Source organism: Balaenoptera acutorostrata, chromosome 9 (genome assembly GCF_949987535.1).
Source record: "Balaenoptera acutorostrata chromosome 9, mBalAcu1.1, whole genome shotgun sequence".
NCBI lineage: Eukaryota > Metazoa > Chordata > Mammalia > Artiodactyla > Balaenopteridae > Balaenoptera > Balaenoptera acutorostrata.
The window spans coordinates 6,056,920-6,071,477 of record NC_080072.1 but is presented as its reverse complement, the minus strand read 5'-3'; the positions used below and the strand labels follow the sequence as shown (position 1 = coordinate 6,071,477).

At 60.0% G+C, this 14,558-nt stretch overlaps 3 protein-coding genes across 17 annotated transcripts in view; 2 read left to right on the top strand and 1 right to left on the bottom strand.

Moving 5' to 3' along the window:
* The window catches only part of TOP6BL (TOP6B like initiator of meiotic double strand breaks), a 96,135-nt gene extending 95,308 nt beyond the window's left edge, over positions 1-827 (top strand). The window contains exons 16-17 of the mRNA XM_007171044.2: positions 403-590; positions 690-827. Coding sequence (XP_007171106.2) covers positions 403-590; positions 690-755 — 254 coding nt within the window. The 3' untranslated portion in view covers positions 756-827. The remainder of the gene's footprint in view (positions 1-402; positions 591-689) is intronic.
* Positions 828-928: 101 nt separating this feature from the next.
* Positions 929-14,241, top strand: RCE1 (Ras converting CAAX endopeptidase 1). 7 transcript variants are annotated; one of them, XR_009009287.1, is made up of 10 exons: positions 958-1,172; positions 1,322-1,424; positions 1,519-1,602; positions 1,876-1,954; positions 2,487-2,654; positions 2,781-2,852; positions 3,123-3,185; positions 13,353-13,426; positions 13,546-13,710; positions 14,133-14,241. XR_009009287.1 is itself a non-coding variant. In XM_007171041.3 (9 exons), the coding sequence occupies exons 1-9, from the start codon at positions 988-990 to the stop codon at positions 14,135-14,137; spliced, it is 924 nt and encodes a 307-aa protein (XP_007171103.2). In that variant the 5' UTR covers positions 958-987; the 3' UTR covers positions 14,138-14,241. The 7 variants fall into 7 exon arrangements, 6 of the variants coding, with proteins under 6 accessions (XP_007171104.2, XP_007171103.2, XP_057409139.1 ...); XM_007171041.3 differs by lacking the exon at positions 13,353-13,426; XM_057553156.1 differs by lacking the exon at positions 14,133-14,241 and having other exon boundaries at positions 13,546-13,728.
* PC (pyruvate carboxylase) overlaps positions 6,018-14,558 on the bottom strand; it is a 108,283-nt gene continuing 99,742 nt past the window's right edge. For all 9 annotated transcript variants that reach the window (XM_007171034.3, XM_007171036.3, XM_057553152.1 and 6 more), the window contains 11 exons: positions 10,813-10,957; positions 10,353-10,442; positions 10,041-10,262; positions 9,374-9,530; positions 8,563-8,803; positions 8,203-8,452; positions 7,733-7,977; positions 7,470-7,649; positions 7,143-7,391; positions 6,728-6,868; positions 6,018-6,649 (listed from right to left, as the gene is read on the bottom strand). In XM_007171034.3, coding sequence (XP_007171096.2) covers positions 6,401-6,649; positions 6,728-6,868; positions 7,143-7,391; positions 7,470-7,649; positions 7,733-7,977; positions 8,203-8,452; positions 8,563-8,803; positions 9,374-9,530; positions 10,041-10,262; positions 10,353-10,442; positions 10,813-10,957 — 2,169 coding nt within the window. In that variant the 3' untranslated portion in view covers positions 6,018-6,400. The remainder of the gene's footprint in view (positions 6,650-6,727; positions 6,869-7,142; positions 7,392-7,469; positions 7,650-7,732; positions 7,978-8,202; positions 8,453-8,562; positions 8,804-9,373; positions 9,531-10,040; positions 10,263-10,352; positions 10,443-10,812; positions 10,958-14,558) is intronic.

Genomic DNA, 14,558 nt, shown 5'->3' with positions numbered 1-14,558 from the left:
CGTGCGCAACAAACGGGGAGAGAGGTGAGGCCGGCTTTCTGGCAGGGGAATCACAGCTTGGCAGGGAGGGAGGAGCTGGATGGTACAGACTCCGCGAGGAATTTGTGTGAAGTGACCAAGTGGGCGCAAGCCCAAAGTGAGGGCTTGGTTCAATCCCAGATGCCTCTTCCCAGGCCCAGCTCAGTGGCTACAGGGAGACCCCGAAGCCATTGTGCAGCCTCAGTCTGACCCTGAAGACCCGGAGCTGCCGGGTTTTGATCCGGACAGGACCAGATGAAAGGGTTCTGAGGTGGGAGGGCTAAGAGAGCCGGACTCCAGCTCCTCCCTTTCTCCCACGTTTCCCCCAAGGGTCGTCCTCGCACAGGACATGGGAGTAAGATGAGCGGGCTTGTTTTCTCCTAGGGACCAGCGGGCAAGTAGAAAACAAGAGTCTCAAAAGAGGCAGCCTCTGCCAAGGAGTGGAGGAGACGCGGGCTTTCCGCTCTCCTCGGGCCCTGAACCCGTCAGAGGCCGCCTTGGGCCGCGCGGAACCCACCGCGGCTCCCCTGACCCCTAGCAGAAACAGGACGGGCCCCAGGAGCGGCCTGGAGGTAACCGGGCTAAGGCCGCGCAGGGGAGGGCGCGGCGGGAGGGCGGGGACCCGGCCGCTGCCAAGGGGTCCTCACCCCGGGCCCCCTTTCCTCCCGCAGGACGCGCTGTGGCTCCAGGAAATCTCCAATCTGTCAGAGTGGCTGAGTCCCGGCTCTGCGTCCTGAACCGGGCCCCCTCCCGCCGCCTCCACGTCGGCCCCGTAGCTGTCGGGGCCGCATGTTGTCTGTAGTTCAATAAACCTGCTCTGCGCGCGCAGCTTCTGCTTCAGTGTCAGGGAGGAGTCGGGGGCGGGGGCTGGAGCCCGCGCCGCCGGATGACGTCACCCACGCTTCCGGCCGGAGCGGGCCTGGCAGCGGCGGGACCGCGTCACTGGGGCGCGCCGCGGGTCCGGGCGCGATGGCGGCGCTGGGCGGGGATGGGCTTCGCCTGCTGTCGGTGTCGCGGCCGGAGCGGCAGCCCGAGTCGGCGGCTCTGGGCGGTCCAGGCCCCGGTTTGTGCTGCTGGGTGTCCGTGTTCTCTTGTCTCAGCCTCGCCTGCTCCTATGTGGGCAGCCTCTACGTCTGGAAGAGCGAGCTGCCCAGGTGCGGGGGCTGCGCGCTCGCGCACGCGCGCGGCCAGAACACGCACCTCCACGAGGCGGGGCTGTGGGCGGAGCTTGGGCGAACAGAGGGCGGGGCCGGGCTGTCAGGAGGTGGCTGTGGGCCCCTTGAACTTACTGCCTCTTTCATAGGGACCATCCTGCCGTCATCAAGCGGCGCTTCACCAGTGTCCTGGTAGTGTCAAGTCTCTCGCCCCTCTGCGTGCTACTCTGGAGGGAACTTACAGGCATCCAGGTGCGAAGGAGGCGGGGCAGAGGGCAGCGGGCGAGAAGTGTCAGGGCTCATTGGGGGAGGAAGCAAGACTGATGCCCCCTTTCCTGTGGCTCAGCCAGGCACATCCCTGCTCACCCTGATGGGATTCAGGCTGGAGGGCATTTTTCCAGCAGCGCTGCTGCCCCTGCTGCTGACCATGGTGAGTGCTCTTGCTTTACTTTTCCTTCTCCGCTCTGTGTTATTAGCGTGACGCTTCTTTCCGTGGCCTTTTTTTTTCTAATCCTGATTGTATCCAGCTTTTGACTGATGGGAGACAAGAATTGTGAGATGGCTCAGGGCCCTCGGGTATGCATCTATGGGAAATCCTGGCAGAGAACAGGAAGCTTGAAGTCTCATGAAGCCATGTCTGGGCAAGGGCAGTGGATTATGGTTTGAACCTTTCCTTTGATCGCTCCTGTTTTTCTGCCCCCAGATCCTTTTCCTGGGCCCACTGATGCAGCTCTCTATGGATTGCTCCTGTGACCTGGCAGATGGGTTGAAGGTTGTCCTAGGTGAGTTCTCAGGGCCAAGGAAAAAAGTAGGCACAGGCAGTCCAGGACAATGAGGTAAGGGGATCAGTGCGCTTATGGTGGGTCCTGGACATGAGACATGAGATGTTCTGTTTCCTCATCAGTAAGGTGGGAGCACATGTCCGGTGGTCTCTAAGAGTTAATTCCTGATGTCCAGTGAGGCCCGTAGGGACCCCAGGCAGTACTTGTTGTGGACAAGAAAGCATTGTCCGTTACTTCCCTCAACCTTTGGTTTCCCAAACTAGAGCTGGTTTTGGGCAAGTTTTGATGTTTCCAGAGTTTACAATCAGGACACCTTGCCTCGGCTACTAATGCCTTCCCTTTCGGTTCCCTTGAGACACTGTTGTACACTAGGTCCGATAAAGAAAATTTGACCCTTTCCTGTTCTCACAAGTATTTATGCCTAACTTGAGTTTGGCCAGGGGGAGGTTTTGGCAGAGGGGCCCTTGGGGCCTCTAGGGTCATTTTGTTCAATAGCTAGTCACTCATTGCTTGTCCTGAATCCCCTCCCTAGCCCCTCGCTCCTGGGCCCGCTGCCTCACGGACATGCGCTGGCTGCGGAACCAAGTGATCGCCCCCCTGACAGAGGAGCTGGTGTTCCGGGCCTGCATGCTGCCCATGTTAGCACCGTGCACAGGCCTGGGCCCTGCTGTGTTCACCTGCCCACTTTTCTTTGGAGTTGGTGAGTTTGTCCAACCTGGTCCTGCTGAGATCTTCCTGGCATGGGAACCAAGAATGGGGTTTGGGGCAAGGGCAGGGCCTATAGGGCAGGCTGGGAGGAATGTGACGTGGTTCTCATCTTCCTCAGCCCATTTTCACCACATTTTTGAGCAGCTTCGTTTCCGCCAGAGCAGTGTGGGGAGCATCTTCTTGTCTGCAGGTGAGTCCTAGAGAGCTTGCCTGGGGCAGTCCTGGGTTGGGTGTGTGAGGGTGTCCCTGATAAGTCACTCTGGAGGAAGAATGGGGAACAGAGGGCTATAGTATTGGGGGGGGCCGCTGACCATGGGAGTTGGGGTGTAGAGAACAGCCTAGGTACTGGGGCAGGCAGCCACTGCCCCCAGGGGAAGGGGATGTCTCTGGCTGATGGGTGTGCAGTGCTGGGGCAGGAAGGGCATGCAGGTGTGGTCACTCGAGGCCTCCCCGTCTCCAGCGTTCCAGTTCTCCTACACAGCTGTCTTCGGTGCCTACACTGCTTTCCTCTTCATTCGCACAGGTTGGTCCTCAGTCTCTCGGGTCCCCTGGGGCTCAAGGGCCCACAGGAGTGGGTGGGAGAATGGGAATCTGTGTTTGTTCTAGGAGCGACAAGTTTCTTCTACCACAGTCCTTGAGACAGGCTGAGCCAGGGCCCTCGGCCTGGTGTGGTTTGAGAGCTGGCAGGAAGCAGAGGCTGTGGTGTGTGGGTGGATGGGTGGGGCAGTGATCTCCTGTTTCAGGGGATGAGGGTCTTAGCCCTGGAAGGGCCCGGGGAGGTGGTGGGGCTGCTCCATGAGCTACTCTGTCTCCCCTCCCCAGGACACCTGATTGGGCCGGTTCTCTGCCACTCCTTCTGCAATTACATGGGCTTTCCTGCCGTATGTGCAGCCCTGGAGCATCCGCAGAGGTGGCCCCTGCTGGCAGGCTATGCCCTGGGTGTGGGACTCTTCCTGCTTCTGCTCCAGCCCCTCACGGACCCTAAGCTCTACGGCAGCCTTCCCCTTTGTGTGCTTTTGGAGCGGGCAGGGGACTCAGAGGCTCCCCTGTGCTCCTGACCCACGCTCCTGTACACACTCCTATGAACTCTCATGGGCTTTCCAGCCCCTCCCCATCAAGGGGTACTGCAGGGGAGGAGCTGGCTGGGGTCCCCGAGAACTCAGGAATTTTTGTAGGGGATTGAAGCCAGAGCTAGTTGAATCCCAGGGACCAAGAGAAAGGAGTAGATATCCAAAGGATGTGGCCCCTCTTGAAAGGGGGTTGAGGAGCAGCCGGGAGTGAGGGGACAAGGGGCAGGTCCCAGGAGCCGTGCACTCCCTTCCTCACTTTGGACTGTTGCTTCTCTGAGCTGCTCTGTCCCCCCTGCCTCTGAAAAGCTGCTCGGGGGTGGAATTTACAAAAACCCTCCCCCCACCTTCCCAGGGTTTTCTCATTGTCTTTTTGCATCAGGACTTTGTATTGGGATATTAAAGAGATTTAACTTGGGTAACATGGCCTTGGACCTTTGGGAATTAGTCTCTTTGGGGTTTTGGGAATATGCCCCCCACCTGGTCCTGGCTACCTTGAACACTAACCTCTAGGCAGGTAAGCCTGGTAGGCATAGTTTCCTGAAGTGCCAGACAGGATAGGAGCCTGTGGTTGCCCTGGGTCTGCAGCTTTCTCCTTCCTGAGCAAGGCCCCAAGTCCTAGCACAGGTGGGCCTGGGACTAGGTACCAGGTGTGGGCCCAGCTCATCCTGGGGCCTGTGCCTATCTACCAGGATCAGAGTAGAACCCAGGGCCTTGACCCCAGTGACGGAGCCTCCAGCCTCTGAGAGGGTGGGGGAGTCCACTGTGGGCCTTCCACCAGGACCTCCCCGAAGTCTACCAGCCTCACATTACACAAGAGGAAATAAGTCGAAACTGGAAGCTCAGTCACCTGGGAGGCTTTTTTGGCTCTCTCCACTTCAGACCTCTGCCACCGTGCCAGTTGTTTGGTCCCTGGAGGAACCCAGAACAAAGGTCCAGCGAGCATAAGCAACCCTGCCAAGCAACACTAACTCAGGGTTCTTTCTAGAACTTGGTAGTATTTTACCTGCTCTTCCTCGTGTTTTTGGAATGGTTCTTATAGTCTCATTCCGCTGCCCCTAGGACACCCCCCCCCCCCCGCTTTTTTTTTTAAACATTCTTAATGTTATCCCTTTAGGTCCCATTCCAGACTCAAGGAGGTTGTCCCAAGTCCCCTTCCCTGAGGCTGGTGGTCAAAGGAAAGGAAACCAATGTGCAGTCACTCCCCATAGCTCCCCCAGGTTGGCTGTGACTAAAGTATATCTGGATCTAAAAGGGCATTGTGACAGTCACATACCTACCTCGCTGGAGAGCTTTCCTCTCCCCCAGCCTGTGTAGCAGCTGTCAGGGAAGCCAAGGAATTGAGCACAGGCTGGTTTTAGAGGGTACATTTGGGATCTGGGAGTCCAGAGAGGCGGCGGCCCAGGACCATACCAAAGGTTAGGTGTAGTACGCTGAGAGCAGTAGCTTGGCAGGGTGCTGGGATATACTTCCTGCCTGGTCCCCTGAGGGTCAGGGGGTCTGGGCTCTGTCCCTCCTCTGCCTTATGCTCCTGCTCAGAAACTGCCCAGGGCCCCCCCTGCCTTTCTCTTTACTCACCATCCTTACCTCCCCTGTGCAGTGGGCAGCAGTGCAGTGACACGGGCAGGGTTGCTGTCCCACCCCACAGGTGAGGGAACTGCAGGGCAGAATTAGGATTCTCCTGAGGGCTGTTTGGGGGGCAGGGGGTCGGGCAGGATTAGATCCTGGGACTCAGTCCAGTGCTCCTAACCTCCCACCAAAATCCACACCCAGAGGTTCCCACACCCAAGGGTCTCGTCTGCCTCTAGAAAGTGGTGTCTGTTTGCATCTAGTTCTGAATAGGGTGGTGGGTTGGTCCCAGCTTAGAAAATAAAGCAGTGTAGTTGAGAAGCAAGTCCACCAGCAGCCTGGGTTTGAACTCTCTCTGCCTCTTAACTAGCTGTCGGGTCCTGGACAAGTTATTTAACCTGCCTATGACTCCGTTTCTGTGTCTATAAAATGGGTGAAAGTGTTAATAGGTGTTGAGTTAATAGGGGTTAAGTGCTTGGAACAACCCCTTCCCCAGCCCAAGCTCTCAGTGACAACTAGCTAATCCTGTTTGGGGTGTGTATACAATAGGCACTTAGTAGTGACTTAAAACCAGGGCCACTGTTGTCATCCTCACTACCCTCCTAGGAGGAAGATACAATTGACCGCCCCCCTGCCCATGGGGGAGTCCAAGAGGCAGCCCTGCCCCTCTGCTGGGTGGCACTAGGGTGGGGTGGGCTGCACAGGACCCAGAATGGAGGGAAGGGGAAAGCCAGTTTTATTGAGAGAAGTTCTCAGACCTGGGACTTAGGTTTCCCCTGCAGGAGGCAGGGCCCCTAAGTCTGCTCCCCTGGGTCCCAGGCCTGCCTGCACCCCCACCTGTAGTCTCCAGCAAGGAGGGGACCCTTGTTTGGCAAGGGATGAGTATGTGAGCGACTGTCCACCGGCAGGGAAAGGACAGAGGGCAGGAGGAAAGGCATGGGCCACCACAGGCAGTGTCTCTCCTGCCACAAACAGCTGAGTAAAGGAGCTCCAGGGCCCGGCCTTCCTGCCCTCGGGCACTGGCTGGCCTGGGCCCGCCCTGGCAGCACAGCATCTTGAAGGCTTTGGGTGGGGATGGCCAGGCTGCCAGTCCGGGGCAAGATCACTCAATCTCCAGGATGAGGTCGTCACCCTCCAGTGTCATGTCTGTAGTCACGTGGACCTTGCGGACAGTGCCCTCCATGGGCGAAGTCACTACAGTCTCCATCTTCATGGCACTGAGCACACACAGAGGCTGGCCCTTGGTCACCTTGGCCCCTGCTGCCACCTTGATGTCTATCACCTTCCCAGGCATGGGTGCCCCAATCTGGCCCTTCACGTCCTTCAGGGCCTTGGGGTGGAAGTGCATCTCCTGCAGACAGGGGAGAGGACGTGAGACACCAGGCCCTGCCCATCCCCACCGCCTGGCTGGCCCTGGGGGGTGCTGTACCTTCATGGCCTGAGTATCCTTGACCAGAATGGATCGCAGCTGTCCATTGAGCTCGAAGAAGACCTGCCTCTGGCCAGCCCGGTTCAGGTCACTTATGGCCAGGGCTTTGATGTGCAGCGTCTTGCCTCGCTCCAGCTCCACCTGCAGGGAGGGTGTGGAGGCTCAGAGCTGGGGTGGGGGCAGGTGGGGGGAGGGCAGCCCCCTGACCCAATCCCAGGCAAGTCCCCCCTCCCTGGGTCTCAGCTCCTCACTTGTAAAGGCCTAGCTCCCTGGTCTCTTAGGGGTACTTTGTGAACCCACAGCTCACGAGGCCAGGTGACGGCCAAGCCAAAGCCTGGCATTCTAGATGTGCTGGGGTCCTTAGGGATAGCAGGAGTGCTGCGGTGGAGTGCAGATGGGTGCCAGAGCTACTGACCTCAAACTCCTCTGCAATTTTGGGTCCCTGCAGGAAGAGGCGGGTATTGAGGCTGTCCAGGGGGCCAAAGGTGGCAGTGAAGTCCTTGAAGTGGGCAAAGACGTCGGGGTACATGGCCGCTGAGAGTACATCCTCCGGGGTCACCTCCTCCCCATGCCGTTCTATCAGCTCCTTCTCCAGCGCCTGCAGATCCAGGGGAGGGAGGGAGGCTCCGGGCCGTCCCTCCACCCTTGGCAGGTCCTTTAGCACCTGGGGTGCAAAGCAGAGGGTCAGGCCTGATTGCTGGACTCCCCTCCGCCCCACCAGGTTGTGCTGGGCCTTCCTTACCTTGGAGCGAAGGGGCTCAGGGAACCCCCCGTGGGGGATGCCAATGTACCCCTGCAGGAACTCCACCACTGAGCGGGGGAAGGACAGCTCTTCTGCCTGAGCTTCGGCCTCTGCCCGGCTCAGCCCATTCTGCACCATAAACTGGGCCAGGTCCCCCACGATCTTGGAGGAGGGGGTTACCTGAGGAGAGGGGACCCCTGGGTTAGGGTGCCAGGCACCATAGAGGCCCAGAGGCAGGGGTAAGAGCACTGGGCCTGGCTCACCTTGATGAGGTCGCCCAGCATCTGGTTGGCCTCCACATAGGCCTTCTTGACCTCCTTGAACTTGGAGCCGAGCCCCATGCTGTATGCTTGGAAGTGCAGGTTGGTGTACTGGCCCCCTGGGATCTCGTTCTCATACACATCAGAGTTGCCAGACTTCATGGTGGCTGTGCAGTCAAAGGCCGCATACAGTCCCCGGGCCCCCTCCCAGTACTCACTGTAGTCAAACACACGGTCCAGGGGCACCCCTGCAGGGAGGCCAGAGGCAGAGAGGGCTTGGAAATGTGCTGAGCTTCCAGATGCTCCTGCCAGGACCCCAGGGCTAGGTCAGGCCACATTGCAGACGTGGCTGATAGAAGGCAAGACCAGGCCAGGCCAGAGCATCTGGATTCTAGGATACGCCCAACTCTGCTGGGACTGGTGAGGGCTGCAGCTCTGAGAGGGGAATGGCCTTGGGCTGCTGCTGTTCCTACCTGTGTCCAGGGGAGTCCCTCGGGTACAGGCCACCAGGGCCCCCATGCTGGGCTGTGAAGTCATTCCAGACATGGAGTCAGCTGCCACGTCTACCACATCAGCGCCAGCATGGGCACAGGCCAGCATGGCTGCTACGCCCGCCCCTGATGTGTCGTGGGTGTGGATGTGCAGTGGGAGGTCAGGGAAGCGGTCTCGGAGGGAGGTGACCAGCATGGTGCAGGCCATTGGCTTCAGCAGCCCTGCCATGTCCTAAGGGAAGAGAGGAGGAGAAAGAGAAAGACGGTGAGGAGGGGGCGTGACATGGGGGGGGATGAGCGACATGGTGGGGAGACTCCTGGGGGTGGGCTGGGCCCAGGCACCTTGATGCACAGGATGTGGGTGCCAGCTCGCACCAGCTCTTCAGCCAAACCCATGTAGTACTGCAGCGAGTATTTGGTACGGCTGGGGTCGGCCACGTCACCCGTGTAGGAGATGGCGGCCTCCACCACACCACCGGCACTGCCCGCCGCCTCCATGCCCAGCAGCAGGTTGGGCAGGTAGTTGAGGGAGTCAAAGACCCGGAAGACATCCATGCCATTCTCCTTGGCCACCTCACAGAACCTGAGTGGGTAGGAGAGCTCAGGGGTTAGCGCCATCCTACTTCCTGCAGCACATCCTTTTCTGCCTCCTGGCCCACTTGCAGCCCCTGGGGAATAAGATCTGAGGGTCGGGTCCGGCAGGGGGCGTGGCACCCACAGAGCCAGGGGGCACCACAGTATGTCCATAGCGTGGACAAGGCCTCTCCAGGGCAACCTGGGCAGGGTCGCCCCAGCAGCACCCGGCAAGGAGCGGAGCTGTCCTGTGCTAGTCGCATGCAGTGCAGCTCAGTCTGCCCAAGTTCGAAGAATCTGCTGGGGATTCTGCTTTGCAAAGGAATGGCAGGCTGAGGGAGACAGGCCTGGGTTTCAGCCCCAGCTCTACACCACGTGGCCTGGGACAAGTCACCTGCCCTCCTGGGGCCTCCACTGGAAGCCCTCCCAGTTCTCTGACTGTAACTTGCAGCCCTTGCTGGGTACAGCTACCAAGAGACTTGGTTTCAAGCCTGCTGTGGGGAGCGCAGGCTATTGCATTGTGGCCTGGCACCTGCTGGGCCACATCGTGCAGTGTCTGCCCACCCCACCCCAGGCTCACTTGAAAACCACATTGTCGGGGTAGTTGGTGTAGCCCACGGCATTGGCCCCCCGCAGCAGCATCTGGAACGGGATATTGGGGACGAGCTCCCGGAGCTCCTGCAGCCGCCGCCAAGGGCACTCGTACAGGAAGCGCATCGCAACATCAAATGTGGCTCCTGCACAGGGACCAAGAGGCCCAGGTCAACCCCGAAACGTCCTGGGGACCCCACCATGCCCTGCAGCTCTGCAGCCTGAGCCTCTGGCCCTAACACCAGGCCCTGCTCATCTTCAGCATCCCTTGCATCCCAGCCACGATCCCTGCAGACTTTTTCCTTTGCTGATCTCTTGGGACAGCTCAGGTTTACTGTGTCCTCTCTGCATCCACTTTCACAGCCCTCACCCCATATTCTCTGTGCTATAATTAACAGGCGGGCATCTCCTCTCTGACCCTGAGCTGCCTGGGTCTCAGCCCTGCGATCTCATGCCCAGCACCAGGACTGGCTAGAATGGGCACCAGTCACTGTTTGCTAAACACATGAATGCTGTGCCTTGTTCAGTTCTCACTCGTTCCCAGTGTTAACATCTCTAGCTATTCCTGGAGAGCCCGAGTGGCCTGCCTGTACTGTGGATACCACATTCCTTCCATGCGCTGTCCCACGTCCCATCCCATTCCTCCTCCAGCCTACCTCCCCAGTTCTCTATGCTGAAGAGTTTGCTGAAGTTGTGGGCAACATAGGGGGAGATCTTTTTGAGATCGTGGGTTCGCACACGCGTGGCCAGCAGTGACTGGTGGGCGTCCCTGAAGGTCGTGTCCATCAGCAGCAGCCCCTGGTGGTTCCTCACTGCTCGAGCAAAGCCCTCAGGACCCTCCCGCAGCAGGATGTCTCTGAAACCAGCTGGGGGCAGGCCTAGGGCAGACTGGGGCGTTAGCACCCATCCTGCAGGGGGCAGTCTCCTCTTTGTCTCCCCTACGAGGTGGCAGAATGAATCTCACCTACCTATCGGCACCACAGGGACAATAGGGTCCGTGGGGCTGGGGCTGGCCTTGACGGGGATCGGGGTGGTTGGGCCGTTCACCATGACATGTCCTGGGGAGAGAGTGGGCAGTGGGTCAGGGCAGGCTGGGCAGAGCCTGAGTTGAGGGCAGAGTGAGAGTCGCTGGGCTCAGGGATGGGGGGATTCCTCCAGGATCCCTGGTCTTCCAGCTGGCCCCTGTCCTCTCCAAAGCCAGGGCCTCCTGGGTCCAGGCAGTGGGGACTTAGTGACGGCCACATGGATGGGAAAGGGGGCCTCTAAGATCAGGAGCAAGGAAGGTGGGCGGGGTGGGAGGGTGAAGCAAAGGAAGAAGGTGCAGGACCAGACTGAGGACAGAGGCAGGGGCTGCTAGGAAGCTCTCTGGGCAGGGGGCCAGAAGCAAGGCATTTGGGAGGGGAGAGAAGGGCAGTCTCGGGGCCGGACCAAGGTAGTGCAGCAGCTTCTGGGCCCGGTTCTGTGCAGGCCGCAGCTGGAATAGCTCCGGGTTCTCATCGATGAACTGGGTGTCCACGGTGCCTGCCAGGAACTGCTGGTTGTTGAGCACATTCTGCAGGAAGGGGATGTTGGTCTGCAGGACAGAGGCGGGTGGGAGGGTGTCACCGTGCAGCACAGACAGGGACAGGAGAGGCTAAAAGTGCCACCCTAGGCTAGCACAGCTGCCCAAGTTTCCCAGGGCACCATGCTGAGGTTCAAGGCTCCCTGTGGAGTGGCGTCTCCCCATCTCCTCACCAGCCCCACCCCCGTTCTGGCAGAGTCCCCTAAGCCGAGAGGGGCCTGAGCCCGTCCTGCCCTCCTTGCTTGCCCTGGAGCATGTGCTGAGCCCCACCTCCTCCTTCCTCAGGGATCTGGAAATAAGCACCTCCTCCCATCCCACAGCCAAGAAGATGGATTCGGCCTTCCCCACAGCGGTGCGGCATAAAGCAGCCCTCCTCTGGCCCTGCTAGCTGCACCTCTTCAAAGAGGCTCCTGCCTCCAGCACCCTCCCCGCCACACACAGCACACGGCCATGCCCTGATAGTCTCCCTATGGCCTCTCCTTCCAGTTAAGGGTGCACCTTCCCAGCCTTCTCCTGCTAACAGCTCCCACCGGGATGTTCTCTCCCTGGGCTTCCAAGACATCTTGCTCCCCTCCTTCTCCTCCCTGGTCCCCACTGGGGACTCCTCCCACCCCTGCAGGATGGAGTTCTCAGGGCTGTCACTGGGCCTCTTCCCACACAGCACACTCTCTCTGGGTGGCCTTGTCCTGGGCCTCCAGCTCCAGACACAAAATGGAAATGCCTCCTGGGCACCTGTCCTTGTGTGTCCCTCACACAAGCTCATCAGGTCCAAAATCAGCTTCTCTTACCCAGTCCTCTGCCTTCTGCTGGGTGTCTCACCATCTACCCAGTTACCAAAACCTCCGCTAAAATCATCCTCACCCACCACTCCTGTGCCACTGGTCAAGCCAGACGACTCTACCACAGCCATCTCTAGACTCTGTGACCCCTGTCCTCAGGCCATGCCTTCTGCCGGGCTTCCTCATCATGGCCACCGCTAGCCACACCAATCTTGCCTTGTGCTCTCACACTTCCACACCTGCCTGGTAAGCTCTTCCTGGAAGTCTGAACTCAAAGACCTTCTTTGTCCTCATCCCCCACCCTCACGGTGGAGCTGGATGCTCCCTTTCTAGGACTCCATGGGATCAGCTGTTGGAAAGTTCCTCCCTCAGCCTCATCATCTTTTGCTTGTCTGTATTCCTCACATGCCCGGGAGCATGGGTGCTGTCTGAGGGACCGGTGCCCCTGTGCTTTGTGCACAAGGGCCCCCAGTTCTGCTCGTTAAACAGCTGGGTGACAGAATGACGCTAGGGCAGGGTAAAGTCCAACCTAGAGGCCACATGGGGGCCTGGGAGCCAGCGCTGTGAGAGATGCCCCATGACAGCAAGTGGAAGGGATTCCAGTGTACGTGTGCCTATGACCATATGGCTACAGCCTGGCTGTTACTTCAGAGAAGGCAGCTCCATGTGTCACCCATTCGTGATCTCTGTTGGCACCTTCAGTAGGGTCTCCAGGCCCAGCATGAGCTGCTGGGCCCTGTTGCTACTGTGAGAGATTCTACCTGTTCCCCCAGGACTCCTATCACCTGGAGGCCCGGAATGGGAAGGGTGCCTCCCCAGCCAGCATCCCACTGGCAGCCACTGCAGAGTGGGGCCCAGCCGACATTGCCTCGTGCCTGTCTGGTGTGACCAGTCTGCCTGTCTGCCCCTGAGACTAGTCAATGCTCTTCTTAAAGAGATGGGGACATTTCAACTGTGCCAAGGCATAGCATTTGAGATGAAGAAACCAGTTAAACCATCTAAAGAACCTAGAGCCACCTAGGGGTGGGAAGGATCCTAAGAGGCCTCCCCTGTCCCACCCTGCATGTCCCTTTTGTAGACCCCTCCCCCTTTGTAATTTTCGGAGGCTCTGTCATCCCAACTGTACTCCATGGGGATAGGAACCAGGCCCATCTGGTTCCTGATGTACCCCAGCTCCCTGCACAGAGTGGCACACGATGGATGCCAGTAAACACGTACGTTTAGAGTGAATGAAAACATTTCTGATGGGGAGAAGAGGAACAAGCGGCTATCTAAGGCCACTGAGCAAGAGTTGACCTGGGCTAGGATCCAGTGCCTTCATTTTACAAATGCAACAGCCGAGGCCGGGGGAGTGGCAACGGTAAGAATGGCTTCCAGCGGCCAGGTGGTTCAGCCCCTCACAGGCTGCTTCATTTCTTCTCTCAGCCCTATGAAGCACGTAAAATTAATACTCTTTGGCCTAGATAAGAAAATTGTCTCAGTGGTTAAAAAACTTGCCCAAGGTTACCTGGTGCACGGGGCAGGATTAGAGTTCTGTTTCCCTGAGGGAAGGGAAAGGATCTGAGTAGCCTGAAGGCCAGGAAATACTTGGGGGAGGTAGTGACTTGCCTTGTTTCCCATCTGGGCAGCCAAGACAAAAGACCAGAGTGCCCGACCTGGTTCCCAGCCCTCAGCGCTCCCACCCAAGCCCCGGATCTCAGAGGTAGAAAGCAGGGAACTCACGCCCCCCCCCACCCCGCCCACCACTAACATACACACATCCCGGGAGCCCCTTCTCAGCTGAGCCGTCTAAGCCGAGCTCGTCCCGGGCCACTCTTCCAGGGAAATGGCCCGGTAGGAGCAGAAGCTGGACGGAGGGGCCGCCGGCACAGCCAGGACCACTGACGCACAGTTTCAAACAGCGTGCCACCGTCGGCCTGCTGGGAACCGCGCGGCGCAGACCAATTGGGCCGGAGGCGGAGACCGGTTGGCTCCGGAGCGCACCAGGCAGGGCGGGGAGCCCGGGAAGGAGGAGGGAGGGGCCGGCAGCGGGGGCGGAGCACGGCGCCAGACCCAAGGCCGAGCCCTCTCGGCCCCACCCCGCGGGAGCCCTGCCTGGGGCGGGGGGGGGGGGAGAGGGGGGGCCCCAAACCCTCCCCTCCCCCCGCAGGGCCCGTGCCTGTTGGGGACCCTCCACGTGACTTGGCGATGCAGAACGGTTATGACCTTCAGCGTGTGTCTGTGAATGCAAGGGTCCCAGCAACAGTGCGGGTTTGCACGAGGCCCTGCCTGTGGGTGTGGAGACGTGTGGGTGTGTGGGCATGTGTGGGTGTGTTCGGGAGGGTGCCCAGCGACATGTGACAAAGACTCTCGTCTCTGGGAGATGGTGAAGGGGCCCGCGAGCTGGCGCTTTGTCTGGCTGTCTGCAGAGTGACGGTTCGCGCAGCGGCAGCAGGCGCCAGTGCGGTGCAGGATGCAGGGGCGCCAGGGTGGCCGGGGGCGCGCGCGCCTGTGCCAGGGTGAGTGCACTGCGGCGGCGCCAGGGGGCTGCGCGGCGGGTCCGCGCCGGCCCGGGCCTCGGGCGTGACCAGGAGCCACCCGTGGGCCCTGCAGTGGCCGCGTATCCGGGTGACCTCGGGAGCCGGCCTGGGCCCCGGTGGATACCCGCGCGCCCCTCCACGTCCGCTCTCCACGTGCGTGTCCACGGTGCGCGTGCTCGTTGGCGCGCACCCCCCTGCCTGTCAGTGCTGCTACTGCTGCTACTGCCGCTGCTGCCGCCGCCGCTGCTGCTGCCGCTGCCGCCGCCGCCGCCGCCGCGCCGCGGAAAAGGTGCCGGGAACCGAGTGAGCCGGGGC